Genomic DNA, 25,342 nt, shown 5'->3' with positions numbered 1-25,342 from the left:
CAGCGTTGGTCGATATGTTAACAGTAAATTGGAAGTGCATGATGATTAAATCCTGACAAGTCCAACCTGAAAATCTGACACACACACAATGGTCTTGATGACATGACACCCACAGGGTGTAATAATGAAAATCTCTTTGTCTCAGCCATTGTTTGAATTATGACGTCATGGGTACAGAATTCAGGATATTAATTCAGATTAAAAAGTAGACTGAATTTGATTATGTGGAAGCTGTTTGCTTTTCATAAACTGAAGTTATACTGGAGGGTGCTAGCCATCGACTGGACATACCACCTCAAATCTATGCATGCAGATTCCACCTAGAGTTCAGCAAACAAAGACCTAAAATAGAAAGATAAAAAGTACAAACCAACCAGCAAATAGCTAGCTCCAACCTTAAGCAAGTTCAGGGGAAAAATATTTTTTAAAGAAACGATAAGGCAGTTGCCTGTGAGAGAATCGTCGACAGATATGACACTTCAGCTAAGCTAGGCTAAGATTTAGCATAAGCAACTAGCTTGTTAGCTTTAAGCATGCACTTGTGCCCTTTTTCTTTAAGTTCTTTAAGGTTTGTTTGAATATCAGTAACATTCATCATAAAGTCCTGTTAAAAACATACTTGTATATTTGGGACTATAACAAAAACATGCTAAACCACATGGTTAAATGTTTAAGTCGCTAACCCCTTATGTGTATTATCAACAATAAATACGGTCCATCAACAATATATCATTAATTTGGACTGTTTGAAAAGTAGGAAGTTACTAATTGAGACAGTACTGACTGCTGGAATGAATTGTACCATTCATGGGACTGTTATAGGAAAGACTTTGGATAATGCTAACAGTCTTGGATCGATCTGAAAAGGTTATTCAACTCAGATGCAGATTGAAATGAATAGCTCTTGAATCAACACTTGGCCGTGCTGGAACATGAAATCAGTCTCCCTGTTTAGTGAGCGGGCAGAGGGTTGACTTTAGGCCATATAAGGACAGTATCGATCCATATACTGCATTCATGTCTGTCTGGGTGCCAAGATGCTCACATTGACACACAGGTGGGTTGCGCACATACACACACACACACACTCTCGCACGTGGTCGTGACTTTAATCAGAGAGGCTAACTCCCATGTCTCTGTCTCTGTCTACCTCTGTCTTACCTTGCCTTACCCCTGTGCTGAGGTAAGAATGTGACGTTGAATCTCGCTCTCTATTCCCCAGCTCTCTTACTCACTCATCCCCTATCGCATGTGACTGCTACAGAGGAGGAGGAGAAGGAGGAGGCACTCTCTGGTATCAATCATTCATAAAGCAAAGCACTAAGCCATGTCGGCCAGACTGGAGGGAAAGAGGAATGCTCTGCTCTATTTAGGGAGGCTCAGTTTACGAAACCTGAAGAAAACATCAGACTTTAGGGAATTCTGTGACTTTTGGCTGACTCTTTGCAAAGATGCCTAAGGCAAGATTTGAAAGGTCGAGAAAAATTTAAGTGCTGTGCAGAGAACTTTTTAGTCCTACAATTAAAAGTTTGAAAGTTAACACAGAGGAGAGCACTAATCGTTGTTTAATTTAGCAAATGTTGCTTTTAATACACGCCACCTTATCAAGACAATGCTAAAAACAGAAGTAATCTGTGCTGGCAGCGCAGTAAGGTTGCATTGGGCACGCTGTCCATGCGCTCATTCATAACATAAAAAGGTCTTGCTAACATGCTAATGTTTAATTTAATATTTAATCTTATTTTTCACATTTATCCATGTAAGTTTAGCTTGTAAGCATGATAAGAATGTTTCTCATAACCTTGTGCTTAAAACTGAGCAGCTGATGTTATTACATTTTTTCATCAAAATGGAAAATTAGATGGAACCCAAATGGCACCAGAGGAAAATTCAGGGGATCATATGTGATTGCAATTCATCCTCTGGGGAACCTGAACATGTGTTCCGCTTTTTTTTTTTTAATTGCCATCTTTACAACAATTAAGACATTCTAACCTTTAACAGAATTATAGCATCAGGTAAAAAAAAAACAGTAGATAATAAAACACTTTCTGTAGACATCCTCTGAGGAATCAGAAACCCTAAACCTAACCCATCAGCTAGCGCGACTATGACATCACTGCTTTAGTTCTCTATAGATTCAAAGACACCAATAATTCATTCAACTGTTCCTAAGTATTGCGGGAAGTGAGCTGAGTCTCCAAGGGCACCTTGGGATTGAATTCCACTTCATCATAATACTCCCTCTCTCATGCTCCCTCACTGCTTTGTTCTGTGTAAATCCATGCATTTGTCATCTCCACTGTGTATTTATGTGTGTGTATACGTGCCTCTGTGTGCACAACAATAGCATGAAACTCCTGCGAGACTTGTGGGAGTAACACTGAGGCATATCAATGAGCGGGCCATGCTGACGTCACAGCTTATTTTCTTGGGTCAGCCAATCAGGCTGCTCCTGATGCACAGGGGAATAATGACAGTGGTTGAAATTTTTTGCATAGTGACAGGTAGGCGTACCAAAAGGTCCTCTTCTGGCTGCAGGGAGCCAATCACTGCTATGGACTACATTATAGCTCATATGAATGACATGTTTAAACAGCCAGGACCTGCCAGCACTGACCTTCAGCTTTGACCTTGTAGTATCGCAGACATGTGCTGCACTTAACCACAGACAACAGTGATTCACAATGAATCATTATTGATGATAGTAAGGAGAGATTACACAATTAAGAGTCAGGTAATGGCTTGTAATGGCTTGTGAACAAATATAAAAAGCATAATGGCCCTTGTAGATTTGCAATTAAAAGAGCACCTGCTTTCCTCTCCTCTAGTGTGAGTACGTTTCTGCATATTATTTTTCATTCTATGCTCGCAGACAACAAAGATGAGAAGATTTAACAGAGTCTAACTTTATGATATTCTGCTGCAAGCTCACTCTTAAGTACTGGAATAAAATAGAAGCGACCTGATCCAAAAAGCTTTCAGGAGCCTGGAGTATCTAAGCCCGAGTTGAAAAGCTGTAAACAGATGTTTACAGCATTTCAGCAGGTAGTGAAGTGTAGTGCAGTGCAGTGGGTACCGTCCCCTCGTGGAAAAGAGACTCCTCCACCTTATCGCTCACTTTGCAGAGCTGCAGTGCTTTGGCAATGTGTTCATAAGTTCATCCTTGAGGCTCTACAATAACTACTGTAAAGCTTGAGTCACAAAATGTCTTACAGACACACAAAAAAAGAAGCAGGAGCAGAGAGAGTGAAGTACCTCTGTGCAGGAGAAACATAATGTTTGTGAGCCCTGCCAGTTGGGGTGGGCTGGCAAGTGAATTGCTTCAGTATTTCATGTGTTGCTCCTAAGCCTCCCAAAAGGCTTGAATTTCCACAGCTTGCACCATGTTGCACCGAGAAGTCTATGCCCGGGACTTAATCATGGCTCATCTTTCATGTGAGATATTTACCATACATTAAGATTAAGGCATCAATGCGACAGAGACAAGCACAAACAAATTGGGATTAGTAATAATGTGACAAATTGTTCCATCAATAATGGCAAATTAAGCGATGCATCCATGAAAAAATAAAACATATCATCTCTTTAGAATGTTGTAAAGCTTGCATCTAATTACAAAAAGAGCATTGACTCAAACTACCAATTGTCTGTGTATGTACAAAAGGGTGGGTCAAAACCTTAGGGAGCTCATAAGAGAAAAGGCAAATTACACCTCCCGTTAAGATGAAATTGCCATTGCTAAGTGTACCCAATCAGAGCAGAGACTTGTGGCGATAAAATCCAGACTGGGCTCCTGCAGCTGCTGCAGCTCTCTGTTCTCTGCATTGCTCTTTGAGGTCAGATTTGCTCGGTCTTCTTCAGCTTGATCCCGTGCCAAAAAAACAGGTGATTCAACAGCAAATTGATCCGAGGGTGGCACCGAAAGGCCCTCTGGGAGAAAGTTGAAGGGTATAGCAATACAGGCAGGAGAAGAGGGGAAGAGTTTCGAGGAGAGGAAAAAGGAAATGAAAGAAGTATGCAGAGTGTCAATGGAAAAGAGCCGCAAACAAAGCCGATTTCCCCCACAGAGTACTTGCCTCCACTTGCCTTTGTCCCTGTGTGACACCTTTCTACAGTGTTCTGTGTAATGAGTCTCCATCATCACCAGGAGCCTGCTGCTGCCAGTCAGCACTGTACACAGGCTGGCTCACACACACACACTTTGTTCTGAACAGATTGATACAGCTGGCCGAGCAACGCAGAACAAAATGCAGGGTTTGCACCCCCTAAAAGCTTTCTCCTTCTCACCGAAACTTTCTCCAGGACACACACTCACACAGCGCAGGTACAGGTACAAGACAAGGAGTTTCCCAGGACTATTAGAAAGCCCTTCAAGCAGTTATTTGAGAAGGACGGCAGTCTGATCCATCTGTATGAATGGGATTAGTTCCTTCTTGTGGCCACTTTACAAATCAACCTCTGCCATCAGTGTGTGAATGGGTGAGAATGGGTAGGTGTGACATGCAGTGTAAAAAGCACTTTGAGTAGTCAGAAGACTAGAAAAGCGCTATAAGCTCAAATCCATTTACAATGTCAGTAATAGCGGTAAGAGTATGTGTCATGTTAGCAGTAACAACTAAGTGATGATAGCCTGATCAGTCTAATATTAACATTAGCAACCGTAATGATGATGAAACAGGCAGGACTGATTATGTTTATTATAGAAGTAGAGAAGCTCTAAGAGTCACTTTAATATTCATAATAATGATAATGGAGGTAAAGCTGATATTAATAGTTTTAGCTCTAAGAGTCACTTTAATATTTATAAAAAAATAATAATAGATGTAAGGCTAACATTATTAATTGTTATAGCAGTTGGAGATAACTGTTTTATTGAAGGGCTGTTCAGATGTTTTTTTCACACTTTTAATATCTTTACCAGCAATGACAATTCTTAAATTGTAATGGTACTACCTTATCTTGAAAAAAAAACCACTTGTTTTTATATGATTGATAAATGGATTATCTGTTATACTGTGTCTGACAACAAGGCTCAAATCCAGTCACTTTATGGTTGGAATGAAACTATTTGCGTGGCAATAACTCTGTGACACGTGCGTCCATTTCCCATCTTTACTCTTTCCTCCAGTAGCAGAGAAATCATTGAAACATGAGAGATGTTTGCTTCAGAATATACTGGTGGAGATTACACTTTCGCTTTCTGCTAGCTTGCCGTTCCAGTGATTCAGAGACTTGCAGCTTTAGCCCTCTCTCACATTGTGCTGTGACACCAGCAAAGACGGAAGAGGAACAAGAAAAAAAAACAGTTGGATTAGAGGAGCCGGGCTTGTCTCTCATGACTCAGTGCTGCTGCGTAAATGGGAGTGCTAATGCGCGTCTCGAGGCACAGTGCTGAACGTGCTGCCCCCTCGGAGCACAGACAGAGTGATACAGACAGAGAGCGGGACAGAAAGAAAGGCAAATGGAGCTACAGAGAGTATGAAGACCTCTCTCTCACACACACACACACACACACACACACACACACACAAAAACACACACTAACTCACATCATTAAAATCCCTGGGTCAGAGTGACACCATAAATGATATTTGACATACGCTTAAATTTCAGCCTCTTTAAAGGCTTTCCCAAGGGTGCTGAGGATGACAGCTTTACAGCTTGTTATTGAACAGTGTCTGTGGCCAGCCCTGGCACATAATGAAAGCAGCACTGGCTACGATGCAGTATGTTGTTTGGAGCATCGTGGCACATATTTCAATTCATTTTAAACTTTGAATTTGCCATATCAGCTCCAGTCAGTGCAGTTAATATGAATAAATGTCTTCGCAGCGTCTCGTGAGATATTACAGGACTACATCAGCAAGAAGCTTCTGAACTGGTCCTTTTAAATTCACAAAGATCTACAGCAATTTTTAGTGTACAGATTTTTGCATCCAGAAATAAGACACACGGAAAAACACGTCAGCTTAACTTGTATTTTATCTTTTTATTTCAGCTTATGAAATTGGCTTCAAGCTCTGTTAATGCTCAGTGGTCTTTCTAAGAATAAACAAACAAAGAAAATACAACAACGGCATCTGAAGATAATCTAATCTGTGGTGGTTCAATAGTCCCCCCCATCCATTTTTGATCCTCTCAGGTTCTGTGTGTGTGTGTGTGTGTGTGTGTGTGTGTGTGTGTGTGTGTGTGTGTGTGTGTGTGTGTGTGTGTGTGTGTGTGTGTCTGTGTGTGTGTCTGTGTGTGTGTCTGTGTGTGTGTGTGTGTGTGGCACCCTCATCTGGCACATATTTCGCTTCAGACCTACACCGTCTAATCACTGCAGGCAATCTAATTACCCAATCACCATACAGTCTCCATATACAGCTGGAAACAGCAGCGGCCATATGGACCGAGGCAATCCATCTCAGAGATTGGACAGGTACGGCCATCACTGCGAAGCAAATAGCCTGTTGAGGGAAATTAATACACCTTAAACGGTTCGGAATGTTTGTTGCTGCTGTAAGTTTTGAAATGTAAGAGTATATCACAGCGCTGATATGAGGAAAAAGTCACAGTTATGGTCCACCAAAAATGAGGGCTGCCATGGGTTGTATCAGGGGAAAGTTCATAAACCAAGTGTTACTAAGTGACATCAAACCCCCTCCCATGTCTGGAGGTGTAACGTCTGTCTGCATGCTTCAGTACGGGAGGAGAGAGGCAGTAAAGTGTTTCATTGCACCTTGCAGCACTGCATCTTCTCCCAAGCGGTGGTTTTAGTGTGAGAGGCTAAGTAAGCATTTTCATCACTTCCTTGCTTTCTGTCAATGCTGTACTGAAAAAAAATAAAAAATAAATAAATAAGGAAAAAGCTGGCAATGAAACAGCTCGGTAATGTCTTGGGTGTTTTGTGATGATGCAATACAAAGAGTGTGGAAGAAATTGGAGTGCATTTTCCCCTGACTACATGACAGCATCGAAGATGCTTGGGGGCAAAATGTGACAGCACTATAGCCAGGGCAAGAACATTCACAGACTATAACACCTCTCATTCCCTCTGCTTCCTCTCCTCACGGAAGACTCCTCCGCTGAGGGAATTGAGACTTTTTTCATTTATTGCAGCATGTGTTGTATTTTTAGAGGAAGACAAGCTTTCCTGGAGATCCAAAAGGAGAGCAGCGCTAACAGGTGCATTTGTAACCAGCCTGCGTCCAGGAGGCCAGGCATGAATTCTGACTCACCGTTTTAATACTGTGGTGCTAGAAAAAGACGGAAGTGGTGAGGAAATGGAAATGCACTTTGCTTTCAGGTCAAGAAAGTGGAAGTACTGTGCATGTGACCTACTATATCAAGCGTATGAGTGTTTCTCAAGGGCCAGCATCATGTAATATGCTTCATATGAAAGTACAGTTTTTCTTTTGGGGAAAAAACACTTATTTGCATTCATGTTAAGAATTCGACGAGATGATTGATACCATTATTTTGTCTGTCAAGCACAAATTAGAAACAGAGGAACAGCTAGCCTTGCTTTAAAAATACTACAGACACTGGACGGTTCTTAGCCCTCCGAAGAGCTTAGCTATTTGTTTACCCACACAGGCACTGCCTCAGTACCTGATTTTTCACTCTCCACTCAATCAGGTGGTATTTACCATGCACCCGAGGTCCCTATAAAACCCCCATGCGAACATTTCTCGTCTCCTTTTTGGATTTCTGCAATGTGTCTGAAAGAGGAAGGCAGCTGTGCCTGCAGTCAGAGGGCTAAACACAGACCCACAGAAGTGAAGTTCGCCCAGTGTGTTACGCCCAGGCTTTTCTATAAGTTAACGTGAGAAGGGAAAGCCGTTAGGGATGAATGTACTCCCAGCTGGGCCCATGATTGGCTAGCTAAATTAATACACCCCTATGCCCCAAAACCTGGGTACTGACAACCAAGGTTTCCAGGCTCGGACCGTTTTGTTGGGCAAAAACAAACTTGTCCCTCAACGAACTCAGCTGGTTCATCAAGTACAGAGTCAGACACTGAACTAGTGGTCAGAAATGGATTACCAGGACTCCTTAAAAGAGCAAATGAAGCCTCAACCACCAGACCTTGGGTTGAAACGGTGGATACGATTGCAAGACAACTGGTACTGGGACAACCTACTATCAGCCCCGGGCTCCAACAATGTTTCTTGGTGGCTTGACAATGAACAGTGACTACAGCCTTCTTCTGTAGAACCAGGTCAGTGGAGAGGGAGCCGGGACCTCTGTGAACCAGTGTTGGTGTTGCGACACAGGCAGGGCAGGAGTCTTTGATGGCCTGGTGGTGTCAGCCGAGGCAACAGAAACACCAGTTGTGGGTGTCCAAGGACGCCAGCGGCAAGGCACAGGTCTTGCAGGTCTTGGAGATGTCATGGTCTACAACACCAGCAGGTGACTGAACTTGTAGAGTGAAACGATGTTGTCTTCAGGATGGCTGAGAGAAAAAGGGAGACTAGCAATGTGCACATTTATGAAGTGTCAGAAGGAAAGATGTTCATCAAAAACTCAGACAGTGTGAGGGAGTTTACCTTGTAAATCAAGTTTTTGATGGACATTTTACTTGCCTTTTCCATCTGTCCTATGAAACAGATGTTGTGAAGGATTTATTCTATTTAAAGAAGGGAAGATGTTACATTTTAAATAGTGAGCTTTAGAGCTTTTTGGAAGAGGCTCTTTTTACTGTTTTAAAGAGTAACTGTTTCCTGTTTAGAAGCTAATTCCTCATGCTAAGATACATGTGAAGCATTATTTTGCATTATGTTTTTATTGTGCAGACGTGAGAGCAGTTGTGACCTCCTTATCTTACTCTTGGCAGAATCATATAATGTCAAACTATTTTATCAGCCCGACTCAGAAGTGTTCATATTAAGGTATATCTTCCTTACGTGATCACAGTGTCAGCTTCTCAAAGATAAAAATATCCTTTGTCCTTCATGACCTGACCTAACTAAAATTCTGCGGAGTGCTCATCCACATGCTCATGAGTAAAGCTTCACTGGGCGACACCCTGCGGTAACAGAAGAAGTGGAAGATTGAACTGCAGCTGAGACACTCCCCCATGACAAACTCTATTTGCTCAGGGACTGGTGATGACGCCCAGTTGAGGGGTTTTGATGTCAATGCCAAAGCACAGCTGACACTCAGAAAGAAAGTCAGATGGAAGTAAAAAGGATGCTGCAATAATCTGTTTCAGTGAAAATTTCCAAATTTAGGGAAATACATGTCACTGCCAGCAACATGTCATGCGACACTGGATGAATACAGCTGTAGGGTGCTTAAAAACAGACACCTCAACTCCTCCAGGTTGTTAGTCATTAGACAGGCGCTAGTAGAGCAATTTTTTCCTGCTCCATATATCAACCTGCAGCTCCCTTATTTGTCATACATTACAGGAGGAGGCCATTAACAGCTTGGTGGGGGACTTCTGAAGTGTCAGCTTGTCAGCTATACTGCCAAAGAAACACTTCTCCGATAAAGTTAGGAGGTAATGTGCACGGGCCTGAGGAAAACTAAGTCAGCAATGCTGCAGAGGTAGTCGGCCTAGTAAGGGTATAAAAAAAAATGCCCCTCTGTATCTCAGCGTTCCCTCACCTGCAGCGCTATAGACCTACCTACAAACTCTGCCTCTCCTCAGAAACACTGCAGAATCCCAGATTAAAGAAGAAACAGTACAAAAGCTACAGAAGGAAATAAAAGTGCAAATATGTCGACCCCTTATGAGAGAAATGGGTTTGCTGTTACGAGGATCCTTACGGCCTCCATGGATCTCTAAACCTGCTTGCTGGCAAGGCAGGATAGTATACTTTTTTATATCACACATCGTTGACTCTGCAGCAACAAGGCTCAATAAAAAGGGGGATATCGCCTCGTCTGTGCTGGTGTGGTGCGACGCAGAGATTGTTAAAGGGGTATGAATCTTTTATGAGGTGGGAAACGCCACCGTATCGGAGGCCGAGACTTTGGCGTCAGCCTGGAGGGGGTAACATCGTAGATTCTTCCGAGCACAGCAATTGCTGTAGCATCCTGCAAATTACACCATTACACACCTTCAGTAAAGTCCATTTGATTCTTCACAAACGTGCACTGGTTGCACTGGGAGAACCCTTGGCTGCGGCATAATGATCCGGCATTGCAGTTTCAGATGACTGTCAAGGTTTTATTTTAAACTCTGTAAACTCGGAGGAGGGGCACTCAACTTTCTCCTATAAAGTGAAGCACAACAGCAGACGATTGCAGCAGTGAACACTCCTCTAAATGGCTTATTAGGTTCACAGTGGGGAGACAGAACATTGGACGTAATTACGGCAGATGCCAGAGCTGCTTCATGTAGGAGGAGAATGATTCACAAACAGTAAAGTAGTGAGGCTTTTAATGGTTTTTATCCATGGTAATATGCTGGAATCAATTGGTTTCTGTGGTAACAGATGCACAGGTATAGAGAAAATGGTTTCTGAAAGTTTTAGACATGAACTAGATATAATACCTATTCTTTGCCTAACAGCCACCCTTGTTGCTTACATGTGTAAATGTGTCAAATGATGTAACTTTTAGTTCCATTAAAAGAGAATCACTTACATCAAATACGTTATTTAAATTCATCTTCACTAAACCCTGCTCACTCTGAAGCCAAGGCTACAGATTCAGATTAGACTCAGAAAGTTAAAATGAGCCAAACGTCCCTCACTGGATGGATTTGGTGCCACCCAAGTGGCTAATTAGAAAAGAGACAGTGAATCTCTGGTTTGTTTTGGGTAATGTGCTAGCTAAGGGTGACATCAAGGAAAGCGAGATAATTAATCCAGTGCAGCCTGACTGACAGTTTCACAATTTATCTTCAAATAAGTGAAAAAAAAAGAAGATAAAACTGAGAAAGCCTGACAACAATGATGGTCTCACTAAGAAACAAGCCTGTGGTATTTAGTCTGAACAATTAAGACAACTCAAAAGTCTTTCAAGTAGCTTTGTTTTCTCTATTTTATCAACTTCCGCTGTTGGGCAACCACATTCCTGATTGTAGAAAAACTAGTATCTCTCAAACATTTAGGGAAATTCTAATTTTCATTCTTCAGGAGTTTATAACAAAACACATATTGTCTCTTTTCCTTTGTCTGCTGAGTAAGTAACTAGAGCTAGTAGGTGTTACTTAAGCTAGGCACTACAAAAAAACAAAAGTTACAGTTCTCAGCTCTCAGTCAAGAAAAAAACTAGACCCTTAAAACCTCACTTATTATTATATAACCTTATTTTCTAACATTTTAAGTTTTATGCTAAACTTAGCTGACTTTAAAGACATGAGATTGGTATCAATCAAAACCGCAACTCAGGCTTTTCCTACACCAGCTACTTGCCACTTTCTGGTCTATTAAAAGCATTAAAAAAAAAAGTGGGACTGCGTTATTTTGCAATTAAATAGGATCATTTTAGAGATAAAACTAAGTGAATAAAAAATAATGAAATGTAGGCTACTGCTTGTTCTACAACCTGCTGTGACTAATGAATAACCACAAAAAGAGTCAACAAATACAGTCTTGAGTTATTCAGTCGACATTTACAGCCAAGAAGCAATATGAAAGAGAGGCAGAGAGTTCTATCAAGGCTAACGGTGGCTGCTGGTGAGAAAAAAATCTATTTGGCAACTTAAAGTGTTCACTTACTGTTCAACCATCGACCCTGGTGAAATACATTTCTGGAATATTGGAGCCCTGCAGTGTCTTTGTTGCAAGTGTTCACTGAGCCATATGGTGTCTAAGTATTTTGTGGGTTTATAGTTAAACAAGATTGTTTGATTTAACCCACACAGACGCAGTGCCAATGTTCTGCAGGACACCTATGGCTAACAGGCGGAGACAAAAGTCAAGTGTAGGTTACTGTGCTAAATATTTGTTACAAGTATGAATTCAAGCTAACAACTTGCATATATCTGATAAAATGCCAACAGACTGAGAAAATAAGGGGTGCGTAGGAATCTCATGTTTGCATGTTTTCTGTTGGCTGTCAGTGGAGCTTGCAGGATTAATTGCCCTGCATTGTTGTAGGTCCAATGCAGCTAGCCATGGATATCAGGAGCTGGTCATAGCACAAAAGAAGCTACAGAAAGAAGTCAATAACATATGCACTCTTTGTTAATGTAAGAAAGAAAAATCATTTAGTTTCTGAGTAAAAGTGAAACGTACCAACAAAAGATTGTTCTGGCTACGTGGCTATGTGGTCCCTGCTGTGAATAACAACAGACTTAATACAAACAAAGATAACAATGAGGGGATCAAGGAGGCAGGTTTGATTTGATTTGAATAAAATAATAAATACAGGAAGCAGTTAAACAGATATGATAGTCAAGATTTAATGTTTTTGAGAAAATGCAAAAAATGGAATTCTTAAACGTTTGTGTTGGAAAGAAGTGTGAACGTTTGTTGAGAAGTGATGCAAAGGGTTTTGAGAAGTAGTGAAATCACTCATTTAATTTAGACATGAACAATTCATCAGTTCCCTGCAGTGAATTTTTCTTTTTTTGGTTTTGGTCGTTATTTATTAAACACAGGAAAAAAATTAAGTTAAACTCACTGATACTTTGAAACAGTAGATGTGTCAAACACAGTAAGACAGTGTACTCTGCATATACACTGATGATTTTATTCTCTTCAATAATACTGCCCTCTTAATAAAAGTGTCTTGAATTTTATCCAGCCTTTATATAGTTGCCCATATAGCCATAGTTGTTGAGTGGACATTTTTATTTTACCATATATAGAAAAGGTGAATAATTTGTTGTTTTGTGCGTTTGTCAAGGATTTTCTTATAGATTCATTGTCAACAAATTTACCCAGAGATAATTGAGATCAGCTTATCCTTGATGTCGCTCTCTCTCTCTCATTATTTTAAAGATTTATTTGTGGGCTTTTTATGTCTTTATTTTGAGTCAGTATAACTATAGAGTCTTAAAACTGGGAGAGACCATTGGGCAGTACCTGTGTTTTTGAATTGTAATCTGTCATCATTGCACCTTATCTGCAAACCAATTTGCACATTGTAATTGTTGTTTCCTCTTAACTTATTGTTTGTAAACTGTTTCCTAATCATATAATGTTTATTATAATGCGTGCTGCTGCCCTCTTGGCCAGGTGACACTTGTAAAACAGATCATGATCTCAATGGGTTAATTACCTGGTTAAATAAAGGTTAATTACCTGGTTAAATAAAGGTTAAAATAAATAACCTTAATTTATTAAAAAAAATAAAAAAATAAATAAGAGAGAGGGACAGAGAGTGGGGAGTGACATGACGGATGGAAAGGAGTCACGGATCCAATTTGAACCAGCGCCTCCACCAACGTCCATGGGACGCGGACTAACCACTAGGCCACAGTGCAATAACATTTTGGGATTTCTGAAATATTAAAGATATTTGTCAACAGAAAAAAAAAAACTTGTTGCAGCCGAAACGTACAATATTCACCAAAACTCTTGAGTACATCCTTCTTAGCATACTCTATGGCCGCTTCAAACTGTTAGTAAGCACAAGAGAAAAAAACGCCTCATTGGTCATTCCTTTCATATACTTGCTACCCGTTGTTTCTATAGTTTAAAACATAAAAGTCAAACATGTTGAAAACCAAAAAGAAAACAACAACATCGTCTTCTTTAGGTGGAAGCGTCCTACCCTGCCTGATTAAATATTCATGCTTTGAAACTACAGATCAATCAGACCCGCTTACTGCATGCCACTGACATTACTGAAGAAATTTCTTCATTTGGTGGCGCGATCAATAGCTCATTACAGCAGCTTTGCACTGGGTTGTCCGTGGGCCGGCCGGCCGGGCTTAATTCCCTGTAACTCACAGGCCTATCTCATCTGTCCATCTTCATCATGCTACACAGAGAAACAGCCTCCTGCTTAAGAACATCACTGCACATTGAAGCTCGTTCAGACTTACTTTTGTGCAAGTGCAATATTGGGAAGTATGAATGAGATTAAGCTAATAATAAAAGATATGAGGGAATCAATAGTGCAGCCGTTTATATCGTGGAAGTATATATGTGTGTGTGTGCGGTGTGGAGGTAGAGCCAAGATCAATACTGTGCTTTAGACATGATTTAACTTTGCAGTTTGGAGTTTGGAGTTTAAATACACCCCGTCCAGGAAAAGATTCCAAATCAAATCGTTTTCAAACTCAGCCAAGAAAGAAATTCTAAATTAAATAAATCAAACAGATATGAGGAAAGTCAAGCGACCACTCGCAGCTTTATTTTTCTAAATCAACAGCTGGTAAAAAAGGAATGCCAACAAACACTAGACGAAGCAATGTTCCAAGTAACAGTGTGAGGGAAAAGAAGAAGTTTCCCTGTTTAATGAAATTATTTGTCATTTCAGGGTGAATCTAAACCGTTATTCTCAATAAATGACATTTGGTTGCTTAAGAAACTGAGCCATTCCTTTTTGAATCCAACCATGAAATGACAGCAGAACCTCATCATAATGACATTAAAGCTCTCCTCCTTAGTGTCAAGAGGAATGTGATGAAGTGCTGGAGTGAACTCCCATCAGTGGGAATAATTTCATGGTAATCTCAGACAATTATACACAGGGCAAGTGACAGAGTTCTGAGGAGGGGGGGTATGAAGTGAGTTTGGCGTACTTGTAACGCTTACATAAAAATAAACAAGTTAGACATAAGGAAGAAAAAGAATAATTATTCTGTTGGAATGTGCATGGAAAGGTCAGCAGTAAACCTGGAAAACTCTCCTTCAAGATGCTTCCATAGAGTTTCATAGTCAGGACAATATATCCCAGACTGAACACTGGACACCTTTGGCTGACTCTGGGCGATTGTGGAGTAGCAGTTAGTTGCACCCTTCCACCCTCAAAGTTAGAGCCCGATCGATTAATCTTCCAGCCGATAATATCGTCCGATTAATCTTCCAGCCGATAATATCGTCCGATTAATCTTCCAGCCGAAAATATCGTCCGATTAATCGTCCAGCCGATAATATTGACCGATTAATCGTCCAGCCAATAATATCGGCCGATATCATCTTATCCAGTGCCTATCGGTAATGGCCAATTTTACTGCAGGTATGTACCAATATTTCTAGATTTATTTACCAGTCAAATAGCATTTCATTTGAGCATCATTGTTATACACTAGCAGTTCTCTGTCACCAGCAGAGTGTGCTACATGGATTTCATCAAGCATTGTCACTTTCCAGAGTATCAAGCGTTGATGCACGTACATGTGCAGTTACTCTCCAGTTCAGTGACCATCTTGTCTTAATCTTAAATCTTTTTTCACAGGTGTTTGATCCACATTTGAGCATTTAACGGAATACATGTCTATACATTGCTCTACAGATTGAAAACAGATCAAAGAAAGATATATCAGTATCAGATTTATTTTCCTTCACAATATCGGTATCGGCCCCAAAAATACAACATCGGTCGGGCCCTACTCACAGCCTCCAGAAAACATACAGTACAGCAAACATATACACATATTTGCACATTTGAATAACATGCATCTGAAGAAAGATAAAAGAGGGAGATAAAAGTGAAAATCCGGAAAAGGAGAGTTGATTGTGACAACAGAAGCCAGGAGAAACGCAGAGCAACAAAGGAACAACCCAGCAGCGTGTTCAAAGAGGACGAGTGGGTGAGGAGGCAGCGAGCTCTGGCACTGATGACACCAGCACACAGCACACTTCAGTGCTTTATGGTCGTCATTTTACTCCTTATGGTTATTTTTTTTCTTCATCAGCTGGTTCGGCTCTATGCATTTTCTTTTGTGTTGTTGAACCAGCACTTCTCGCCTGGATGTAAAGTGTGTCCGGCGCCTTTCACATAAACAAGCCGCCTGCCACTGTGCATTAATCAAAGACCCAGTCTGGCCTTTTCAAAGTCGCTACACCCACTCGAACTGATATTAGATCACCAGAATTTGATACGTGCCTGGCAGGGAACTTCGCAGCAGAGAAGCTGTGCACATGGATGCTCACATAACATGCTGCTCTGTAGCATGTTTCAACCAATAGGTGTTCCTCAAGTATAAAGTATAATAACAAACTGAACAGGGATAACAACAACTAAAGTGTATTATTCCTCTATCCTCGCTACATTCTCTCATTCTGCCCTGATGACACAAAGCACAGTTTGAAAGCAATTTATTTAGAAAATAAGTTTTACATGATGAGCAGCTTGAGCTAGGTCACCATAAGCTGATATTCTATTCAGTATACCTCTTATAATGAAGCGAGCGATGCTTGAGCTGAAGCGTCTAAGGACAGATCCGATTTCCAAACAGGCTGAATGAAGTTCCTGCAGAATATGCAGTCTTATTAAACTCTCTGCACTGACACCTTGCCCCCTCTGATATTAAACTGCAGTTTTAGGGAGGCTTTTCTTTGAGTCTCCCGATTCACCATCAGCACCGTTCCCCTCCCTGTAACATCAAATTACCCGCGGCTGAGCTATCCTCGCTCTCCTCCCTTCCTTTTTCCTCCCACTGAGTTGAGGTTTATAGGCAGCAGTCCGGCAGGGGTAATTTCTACTCTCACTCCAGGGAAATTACTTGGCATTGTTAGAGAAAAGGCAGTTTGTGAACTGCTTTATCAAGCTCCCTGGCTTTAATAACAGGCTACTTTTGGGCATCTGTAAGAAACATTGCCGCTACATATCCTACCAGACTGTTTTCCCAACTACTGCTCTTTCAGAAAGCAACTTTGATGTCGAGTCGTGCAGATTCTGGTACCGACATTGGAAATGTCACATCACCCAAAATGTACCATCAGAGTGTGCCACTGAGCGCATCCTTGAGATACTACACTTATTAGCTTGTTTAATTCTTTCTTATCCAGTAGACAAGCAAAAATAAGAGCTATATATACCACCAGGAAGTCAACAACTTCTGCTTTAGAGCAGCAACAAAGAAGAAATTATTTCAGCTAAATCATCACGTGACCACAGCAAACAAACACTACAATGCCTTTTAAGAGTGTAGCATTAATCTAAGCTAGCAGAATGTCAACTATCAGTTTTTTCTTATCCCAACGTCACAGGTTCGGAGCAGCCGTGTATGCATGAGTGTGTTCAAAGGAGCATATGTGTGTCCAACGGAGCTTTTGTTTCTGCAGGACTGACTTTAGTCGTGTAAGTAAATGTAGGCCTATATGTGTGTGCATGTTCATACTTGTGTGTATCTGTTCTGCTGCTCCTCTTCACTGAATGGTTCAGCTGTGCCTCGCTTGGCCTGATGAATAATTTCTGCACTGTGCTCTGCTGTGGCACGTCTGGTGCAGCCTGACTGCACCACACAGCTACAGCTCCGCATTTGCATTCAACACACACACACACACACACACACACACACACACACACACACACACACACACACACACACACACACACACACACACGCACACACACACTTTTACCCTCATAAACAGCCAGCTCGCTCACTGCGCCGCCATCCAAACACCATCCACCCTATCAGCTGCTTCCCTGTGTGAAGGGAAGCAACAAGCTGCTAAGCCCTCTTTAAAGCAACAGCAGTTTCCTATTCGTCAATGTCATTCATTTCTACTCACTGGGTTACATCTGGGTAGGAAAAAATCTGACCAACAAAAAGAGACCAGAACAGACAAGCAGGCAAATACAACAAAATCCACAACTCTTGTGAGCTTGTCTCTAAAGATCCTGATTGGGAATTGCTGGCATTTAAGTTCGAGCCCAGAAGAAAAAGAATAGAGAAGCCGTGCTGAAATGTCAGCTCTTTTCTGGAGTGGCGGGGATGCTGATGCCGTGACCTCTACTGGTTGTGCTGTGGTTAAAAGGTTGGCTGGAAATGGGGAGGAGACATTAGCTATTTCTGAGTGAGAGGAGGGGACATTGTGAAAAAGACTGGGGAAAGGTAAGCCTTTCTGTATTATGGAAAAAAAAAAAAAACAGGCTTAGTCGAGAACCCTTCACTTGCTGTGTGTTGTTCATGCCCCTCTGACAACTTAAGTTAGAGTAACAAAGCTGCATTTGAATGCTTGGATCACTATTGACATGTTAACACTGTTTCTATGAAAGATGTAAATGAATACTAGATCGCAAAGAGAAGTTCATTTGTGCATTATTTAGGTTTAAAAGTCCTCAACTAGCACCAACCAAATGATATAGACATTTAAGGGGAAAAATACCAAACTACTGTGGTTTACTAGAAAACATCCCTACTCCGTTTACCTCAAAGTAAACGCCAGGTTGTGCATCTGTGAGCAGCTTAATAAAGAGAAACCGCACGCAGCTGTGCCAGTGAAATGTGCAACCCAACACCTACTGCCTCGGGGTCTGTCTGAAGGACCTCCAACACTCCCATCCATCCTCGATGCAATGTGCCTTTTGAGACATGCCATGCCTCTCAATGCACTTATCCATATATGAACAGATCATGTCATCATGCGTCTTTGTCAAAAGTGGAAAGTGCTTCTCTCTGTGCAACAACTTTGAGACATTTCCAATCCCACACATTGTTTTTCAGCTTAAGAATTACAGTTTAATCATTTCCACTGTAGTGCAGTGCTGGAGCCAAGAATAGAAAAGATTGTACATCAAGTTTAATCCTAAATTACAGTCCCTTTAATACATTACAGTGTGTTTGCCGTATATTGGCTTTTGTTCAACAAGTACCACTTATTATTAATTCTGTTTGGTTGCAGCGATATTGTATTTACTACAAAATGTGGTTCTCAGTTCATTTGCATAGACCTTTGCTGCTGCACAGGCACCCTGGGGTGACTGTCTGGACTGGCAGCCTTCACTGCCAGGCTACCACGTTTGAATATATTAAACAATATGCTGCATAACGACTCACATCTCGTTCTTTCTCCTAAAAAGAGATTTGCTATGATGCCTGACTTTTTATCCTGTGACTTACTGAGCACGTTAAAATCACAGTGGTTTTGACTCTTAAGCTCTGTCGGAACTGAAACCGACAATTATGAATACAAAAGGTGCCCTAAGGGGCTTGTGTAAGTTTTTCATTGCGATGGATAAAGTGCTGTCAACTTCTGGAGACAAGAGACTGCAGGAGAGACAATAGCTGTCAGTGAGCCATGCGCAAAACAACAGAGCACTATCACCGCCTGAAAGAGCTGCAGGAATGCAGAGGGTTATCAAAGGCTACGGAATTAAAAAACCTGTTTGAATGAAACCAAGGCATAAGCGACCGTCGCAATCCCACATACAAAGGTACGCCGTGAAAAAGAAAGCTTCACATGTCTCCACAGCCACCAGGGCAGCGCTTCAACTACAAGCGGCAGGGAATGTACTCACAGTCCTGAGGAACTGGATTTCATCCTCTCCTTCTCCACCTTCAGCCATGGCTGCAAAGGAGCCTGTTCAGACTCGGCAAGCCTCCGCTGGCTCCTCTCTCCTATCGATATTAGCATATATGGCTAATCCACGGCCATTCAGCGGGGTAGACTACCGCAGCATGTGTCACTCAAGCCCCTGTGCTCATGCCCTGCTCGCCGCCCGGAGGAGGAGTGTGTGTCAGCATCGGTGTGTGCTGAAAGCGACTGGGGACGGTGAGGCGGTGGGGAAACGGGGAGAAGCCACGTCGTATAGCCGAGATACAGCAGCGGGATCTTTATCTTCGACGTCACAGGCAGACCTAATGAATACAACCGAGAAAGCGCGAATATTCAAACGCAAGTGTGATAAATGCAGATGGCAAAAAAAAAGAAAAGAAAAAAGAAAAGGCACTACAAAACGTGTGTGTCTCTCTGTTTTTTCTTTTCTTTTTGTTGTTGCTGCTGCATCCCTTCTCAATTCACTGATATCTACCACTGTTCAGTGAACATGCTAATTTGTGAAAGTAACTGTCAGAGTCAATCTGTAGCCAGGGCAGTAGCCTGTGTGTAGGATAGATAGCCTATTCACTGTTTCAGCAGCAATTCAGCACCATGGCCAGCACCCCACTATGTATGTATGTGTGTGCGTGCGTGTGTGTGTGTGTGTGTGTGTGTGTGTGTGTGTGATGACTTGAAATAGCCTGCTGCATATACTAATATTACTAATGACTTTACTAACATTTAAACAAATGAAGAGATAGCTTTATATTATTATCAATACGTTTATAGGCCTATAGTGAATTAGATAGGCTACTCACACTGTTGACGTACAGAGAGCGAAACCTCTAAAATAAGCCTACAGTAAGTCTAAAACTTCGTCTAAACACCGTCTTCACAAAGCATTTGTAGTGATTTAACTCAACGTTTATGTCATGCAAAATATCTCTGTGTTTGCTGAGTTAATTGAATCTCTATACGAAATCCTCATTCTGTATGAAACCGCCTGAAAAAAATGACATGTAGGCAAACCTGTGCAAGTTTTTCACTATTTCTAACATGATGATTAGATGAATGGTCATTCATTAATAATTTCATGTCATATGAAACTCTAAAAAAAAGTAGATGACTAATATCAAATCACTTCACTTTTTTTTTTCCTGAGGACTGATTATAGTGACAGTGATCAGTCTGGTCCCTGGTTATCCAACGTTGAATCACAGTTGACTCAGCCCTGGCATAATGAAGCCCACTCATCCCTGCGACTGAATTAAAATAAAGACATATGCTACATAATAATGATGCTATGGCGCCCTCTAGCGTCGACGATGTGAGCTGAGAAGCTGTCCTCTTCACAGGATACGTTTCCTTCTTTCAATTAGCCTTTTTATAACACGTCATCCTGCTCTTCTTTTTTCCTCCCGCCCACTTCTTTTCAATTTAGTCCCTTGGTCTTCTTTCATTAATGATGACAAATGACCCACCCCCCCTTCGTTCTTTATTGCCCTATTAGCAGCCTGTTGAAACAAGCAGCCTAATGATAACGTGCATATTTCAGTAGCCATTGATAAATTCAACTAAAATATTTATTTCAATTCATTAAAGGTAATTCCACAATCAGATGGGTTATATTTTTAAATAGTTATATCTGTGTGGTAATAGATGTAGGTGACGTCATGTGAAAGTAACTTGTTGTCCTGCTTGTGACTTATGTGCTTCTGGATGTACAATATATTTCAGTCTATATTTTTTTAATGTAGACTTTTGCTGTCCTTGCTTTAAAGTGTCCTATATGTGCCCTGCTAAGTGTACAGTATTGTGGCTCTGTTTTAATGTACCTTGTGTGTCTTGTTCTGTCACTCACCTGCCCAGGGGCTGCAGTTGAAAATAGTCATGATGGCTAAACTGGTACATTACAGAGATGTTGTGAATGTGCATTGTCCCTGTAACTTTAAACTGTAAAAAATAAAAATAAATAAATAAATAAACATTCATACAATGGCCCGTTTTGGTCAACAATAAAAGTTACATGTTGTGAAGTTAGATGATGGTTAGGCTGTATGGGTTGTTTTATGGGTACACAGGCAACGTCATCTTAGTACAAAAAAAACACTTATATTGTATCTGTACATTTTTATTCTTCTACGATTTCCCTTATTTTCTTATACATTTAATAAAATATCACAATATTTTTGTGATAATAAAATAAGATAAATATTCTGCAAGTCACTGAAAATATAACGCCCTTTGTTAGAGTATATAATCTCTTGAGAAGTTTTGTTTTTTTTCTAAATTAGTTGTAGTTTAATACAAGTGTAAGTGTGATGCAAATGTAAGCCACTAGGTGTCTCCGGTTCGTAAGATATGGCTCCTCCTCGGACTTCTAAGAGCAGGTGCTTTCAAATACAAAACATTTTTCTGCTTTTGACGGTATGCTTGTGTTAGCCTGTTTACTGCTGGTCACTGCTACAACATCAGATGACCTCCATTGAAGCCGCAGTGTGTTACTCTTCTTCAGCGAAGTCAGTCACACTGCCAAAGGATCACATGGTCTACCTGAAAGCTGCAGCTGCACTGACTCAAATTGTGGGATGTGGATGAACGATCAGGAGCCAATCAAAGCGCAGCGAGCCAGCGCTGAGCGTCTTTATTGGTCCAAATTCCCGTCATTCATGGCGGCAAAACCCCGACGAAGCCGCCGTGAACACTGGATGGTTGCAGAGGAGAGATGTGAAGAAATATTATCCATGCCACTAAATCGGGTAAGTGACTGTTTATCTTTCGGGAACTGCTGGTCTGCTTGCAGGTGGATTTGACTGAAACAAACTCAGCTTCGATTTACTGAATCTAATAGTGAGGCTACTGCGGAGTTTTGGAGTCACGTCATTTAAATGTCCCAGAAACCAAGCTAAATGTTTACTAATTTAAGTTGTAAGTGTGCTGCAGAAAGCACAGCATAGTGGGTTTTTTTGTTTGTTTGTTTTTATTCTGCCGTTCACACGCTGATAATTGCATTCGTGTCTCGATGCAAGGTGACACTAACCCATAGCAGGATTATGTTATGATGTAAACAGTTCAGAAATGTCAGGGGAAACCACTGAAAGACATGAAATATGTGCCCTGCTCTGCTTACATGTCTCAGATGGCATCGACTGCATTGGGCTCTGCATGTGTCGTCACCTTAATTGACACGCTCAGGTTTTATGCGGCAGCTTAGAAATGTCGGTGAATTACGTTTGTGTAATGTTTCATCTGGTTATACAGCAATGTCGAAGAGGAGGACGATTCAAATGTATGGTTTGGATGGTTAGAAAGTAGAAGTTGAATCCATGCAATGTTGAATTTATTGAGTTTTGTATTACTATAAGGTTTGGCTGTGAAATATGGAGTGGCCTTTTCTAGGGGAGGAGCAGTTAGAATTAAGCATCAGTACTAGCTTTGAAATTAGCCTGCAATGATTTGAGGGAATATCTTTTGTATGTTTAAAATTTTAAGATTATGATTAATCTGATGTGTTACTTGTACAACTGTAAACTGTCTTCAAAGTGCCAAAAAGTCACTAGTAGGGCTAGCATGTTCTGGACAATTCATCATATTTACAGTGTGTTCTACTTTCTCCCTGACAGCATCGGGAAAGGCCAGGTGATGAATAGCCAGAGATCCTCCTCTGCAGTCCAAGTTCAGTCACTCAATCTGGGGACCGTCCACTTTCTCAGAGTGCTTCAGTGATTAACATGGCACCAATCATGGAGGGCACACACACTGTGTTGCTCCTGTATGCACCCATCCGTGAGCTAAGCCACATCAGCCTGTATTTCCCCAAGAGGCGGTCTCCGGGCTTCAAGTACAAGAGCCGCGCCCCTCATTCAGAACGGTTCGCTAATGACCATGACTGGAGAAAGGAGGATCTTGCCGTGTCCGAACAAAGAGGCCAGTCTTCCGACTCCTCAGGCAAACTCCTCAACTCCCAGCAGGCAAGAAAGGAAGCAGTCGCAGAGCTCTGCTGGCTGGCGGCTGAGCACCGTCAGTTGCTTGCAGATTTCTTATCACTGTGCAGGGTTTGTGCCAATAAAGTCAGGATGGGTAACCAGGATGGGAAACTCCAGGACTACATGGAGGGTCAGGAGGTCCACCTTGGAGGTCAGGTCCTCAGCAGCGCCAGCTATCCTCGCGCTGGCCCTCCAGAGCAGAAGAAAGCTGCGCCTAAGAGCAAAAAGCTGAAGAAGTTGGGAGGTAAAAAGCATGACAGCGCTGAGGATTTTCTGCACAGCAAGATGAAGAAGAAAGTATCAAGTAAGACTTCATCAAATGAGATTCCAGCTCAAAATGGTGTGTCTAAATCTTCAGCGTCAGTAGTGAAGGAGACCCCTGCTGCCCCTTACTCAGTTCACGTCTCTGACAGCTCAGTCACCGGCTCTTATGTCAGCGCAGTCAGTAACCCCATCCTGCCCATGGAGGAACCCTTCCAGATCGGTCACGAGGGTTGGGACTTCATGGAGGATAACCGGGGTTTTGATCCTGACATGGATTTCTGCACTGACTTCTCAGAGTACGATGGCGAGCTGGGTTACGAGTGGTCCTTTTGCAACCTGACGGAGGGTCTGACCCGACGGGAAAGCGGCAGCAACCTTCGACCAATTAAGACTTTTGATTCTTTAGATGAAGCATTATGTGAGAATACACCATCTCTGAAGGCAATGAACAAGTGTAATGCAGGGCTCAGGGTGGTGGCCAAAGTGCAGGATGTAGATGGGAAAGTGCAACATGTTAGCCACAAAAGCCCTGACATAGTAGGGCCGTCCACGCTAAATCCAGGGCCTAGTAACTGCCAGCAGGAACATGCAAAGTGGAAAGGACAAAATAAGACAGGCCGAAAACTTTCTGAGGGGCTACAATTGCCCCTGTCCCACACAAACGAGCCATACCCCCAAGCCAAATCCCACCCCAAGAGCCTCACTTCACCATCTCTCGCCGGGGTCTTCAACACCTCTTTCCCTGCCTCCAACAGCCTCCACAGCATGTCCCCGGTCCTGTCCCCTCTGTCCTCCAAACAGGCAAGCCCACAGCTCAACCATCGCATCGTACTGCTCTCGGATGTGGACCAAGAACAAGACAGCTCAAGTAACACAGACGACCCTAAACTCTTCACGGAGGTCATCGACAAGAATGGCAACAAGCGCACCATCACCCGTCTGGATCTGAACCTCAGCAGGCGGCCCAGCATCTCCAAGTGGAACTCCTCCAGCAACTCCACAACAACAGGTGAGCTATTAGATCTTACCACGCTCCCCTTTGAACACTGGAGCTTTTATCATCTTAGCAGTGTGAAACGCTTGTCATAATGTGCGCTTCATCTGGCAGTGCTGATGCTCCAATACAGAACTAAAAAGGGTTGCCTGAGAGATTGTTTCTGTGTGTGACTTACTGCCTCGGGTTGCTTTTGAAATGTTCGAGCTATTTTCTGGCGGGCATGTAACTGTCAAACATTTTCCTCGAAGGGTTTTATAAACTAGTGGGGCCAATAAATAAAATGTCTCTCTATTAAGTCCTTTTCTTGGACTACTGAAACTGGTGAACACGTGCAACCTCAAATTAAAAACTACCCAACAGAGTTGCACAAGGGGGCAAGCCGGGTCCAGAGAATAGTTTCACTGATGATTTGTTTTAACTCTCTCGGTGCTGCTGGGAAAGCAGAGATTATCTGGAGTGTCCCAGATCAAAGGCTCAGAGCTGACACGGAGTTCGACCTGATCAGGGTTCTCGTGAGCACCCTGTTAACTGAAGCATTGCCAATTTGGACCTCAGGGATCTGCTGCCCCTCCCTTTAAAAACCCACATCCAGTCCAGTTCACAGGAAACCGACAAAAGGATCAGCGACCAAGCAGGGACAAGGGTTTGCAGAAAAAGGATTAGACTTTCTATTTTTTTTTTTTTTTTAATTTGCAGAAATCTTTTCCTCTCTTGTTTAATCTCTATCTCTTGCTGATGGTGATAGAATAAATGGTTTGACACACGTA

The 25,342-nt window shown here is 41.9% G+C and overlaps 2 protein-coding genes across 2 annotated transcripts in view; one reads left to right on the top strand and one right to left on the bottom strand.

Annotated features, from left to right (window-relative positions):
* LOC109981315 (ryanodine receptor 3-like) overlaps positions 1-21,210 on the bottom strand; it is a 109,012-nt gene extending 87,802 nt beyond the window's left edge. The window contains exon 1 of the mRNA XM_065966428.1: positions 19,309-21,210. Within this exon, the coding sequence (XP_065822500.1) occupies positions 19,309-19,356 (48 nt within the window). The 5' untranslated portion in view covers positions 19,357-21,210. The remainder of the gene's footprint in view (positions 1-19,308) is intronic.
* A 568-nt stretch (positions 21,211-21,778) lies between these two features.
* LOC109981309 (formin) overlaps positions 21,779-25,342 on the top strand; it is a 53,745-nt gene continuing 50,181 nt past the window's right edge. The window contains exons 1-2 of the mRNA XM_065966136.1: positions 21,779-22,087; positions 22,952-24,587. Coding sequence (XP_065822208.1) covers positions 23,060-24,587 — 1,528 coding nt within the window. The 5' untranslated portion in view covers positions 21,779-22,087; positions 22,952-23,059. The remainder of the gene's footprint in view (positions 22,088-22,951; positions 24,588-25,342) is intronic.

The sequence above is a fragment of the Labrus bergylta genome, chromosome 18, assembly GCF_963930695.1.
Source record: "Labrus bergylta chromosome 18, fLabBer1.1, whole genome shotgun sequence".
Lineage (NCBI taxonomy): Eukaryota > Metazoa > Chordata > Actinopteri > Labriformes > Labridae > Labrus > Labrus bergylta.
Note: the sequence above shows the minus strand (reverse complement) of the source record. Positions and strands in the feature narration are given on the sequence as shown.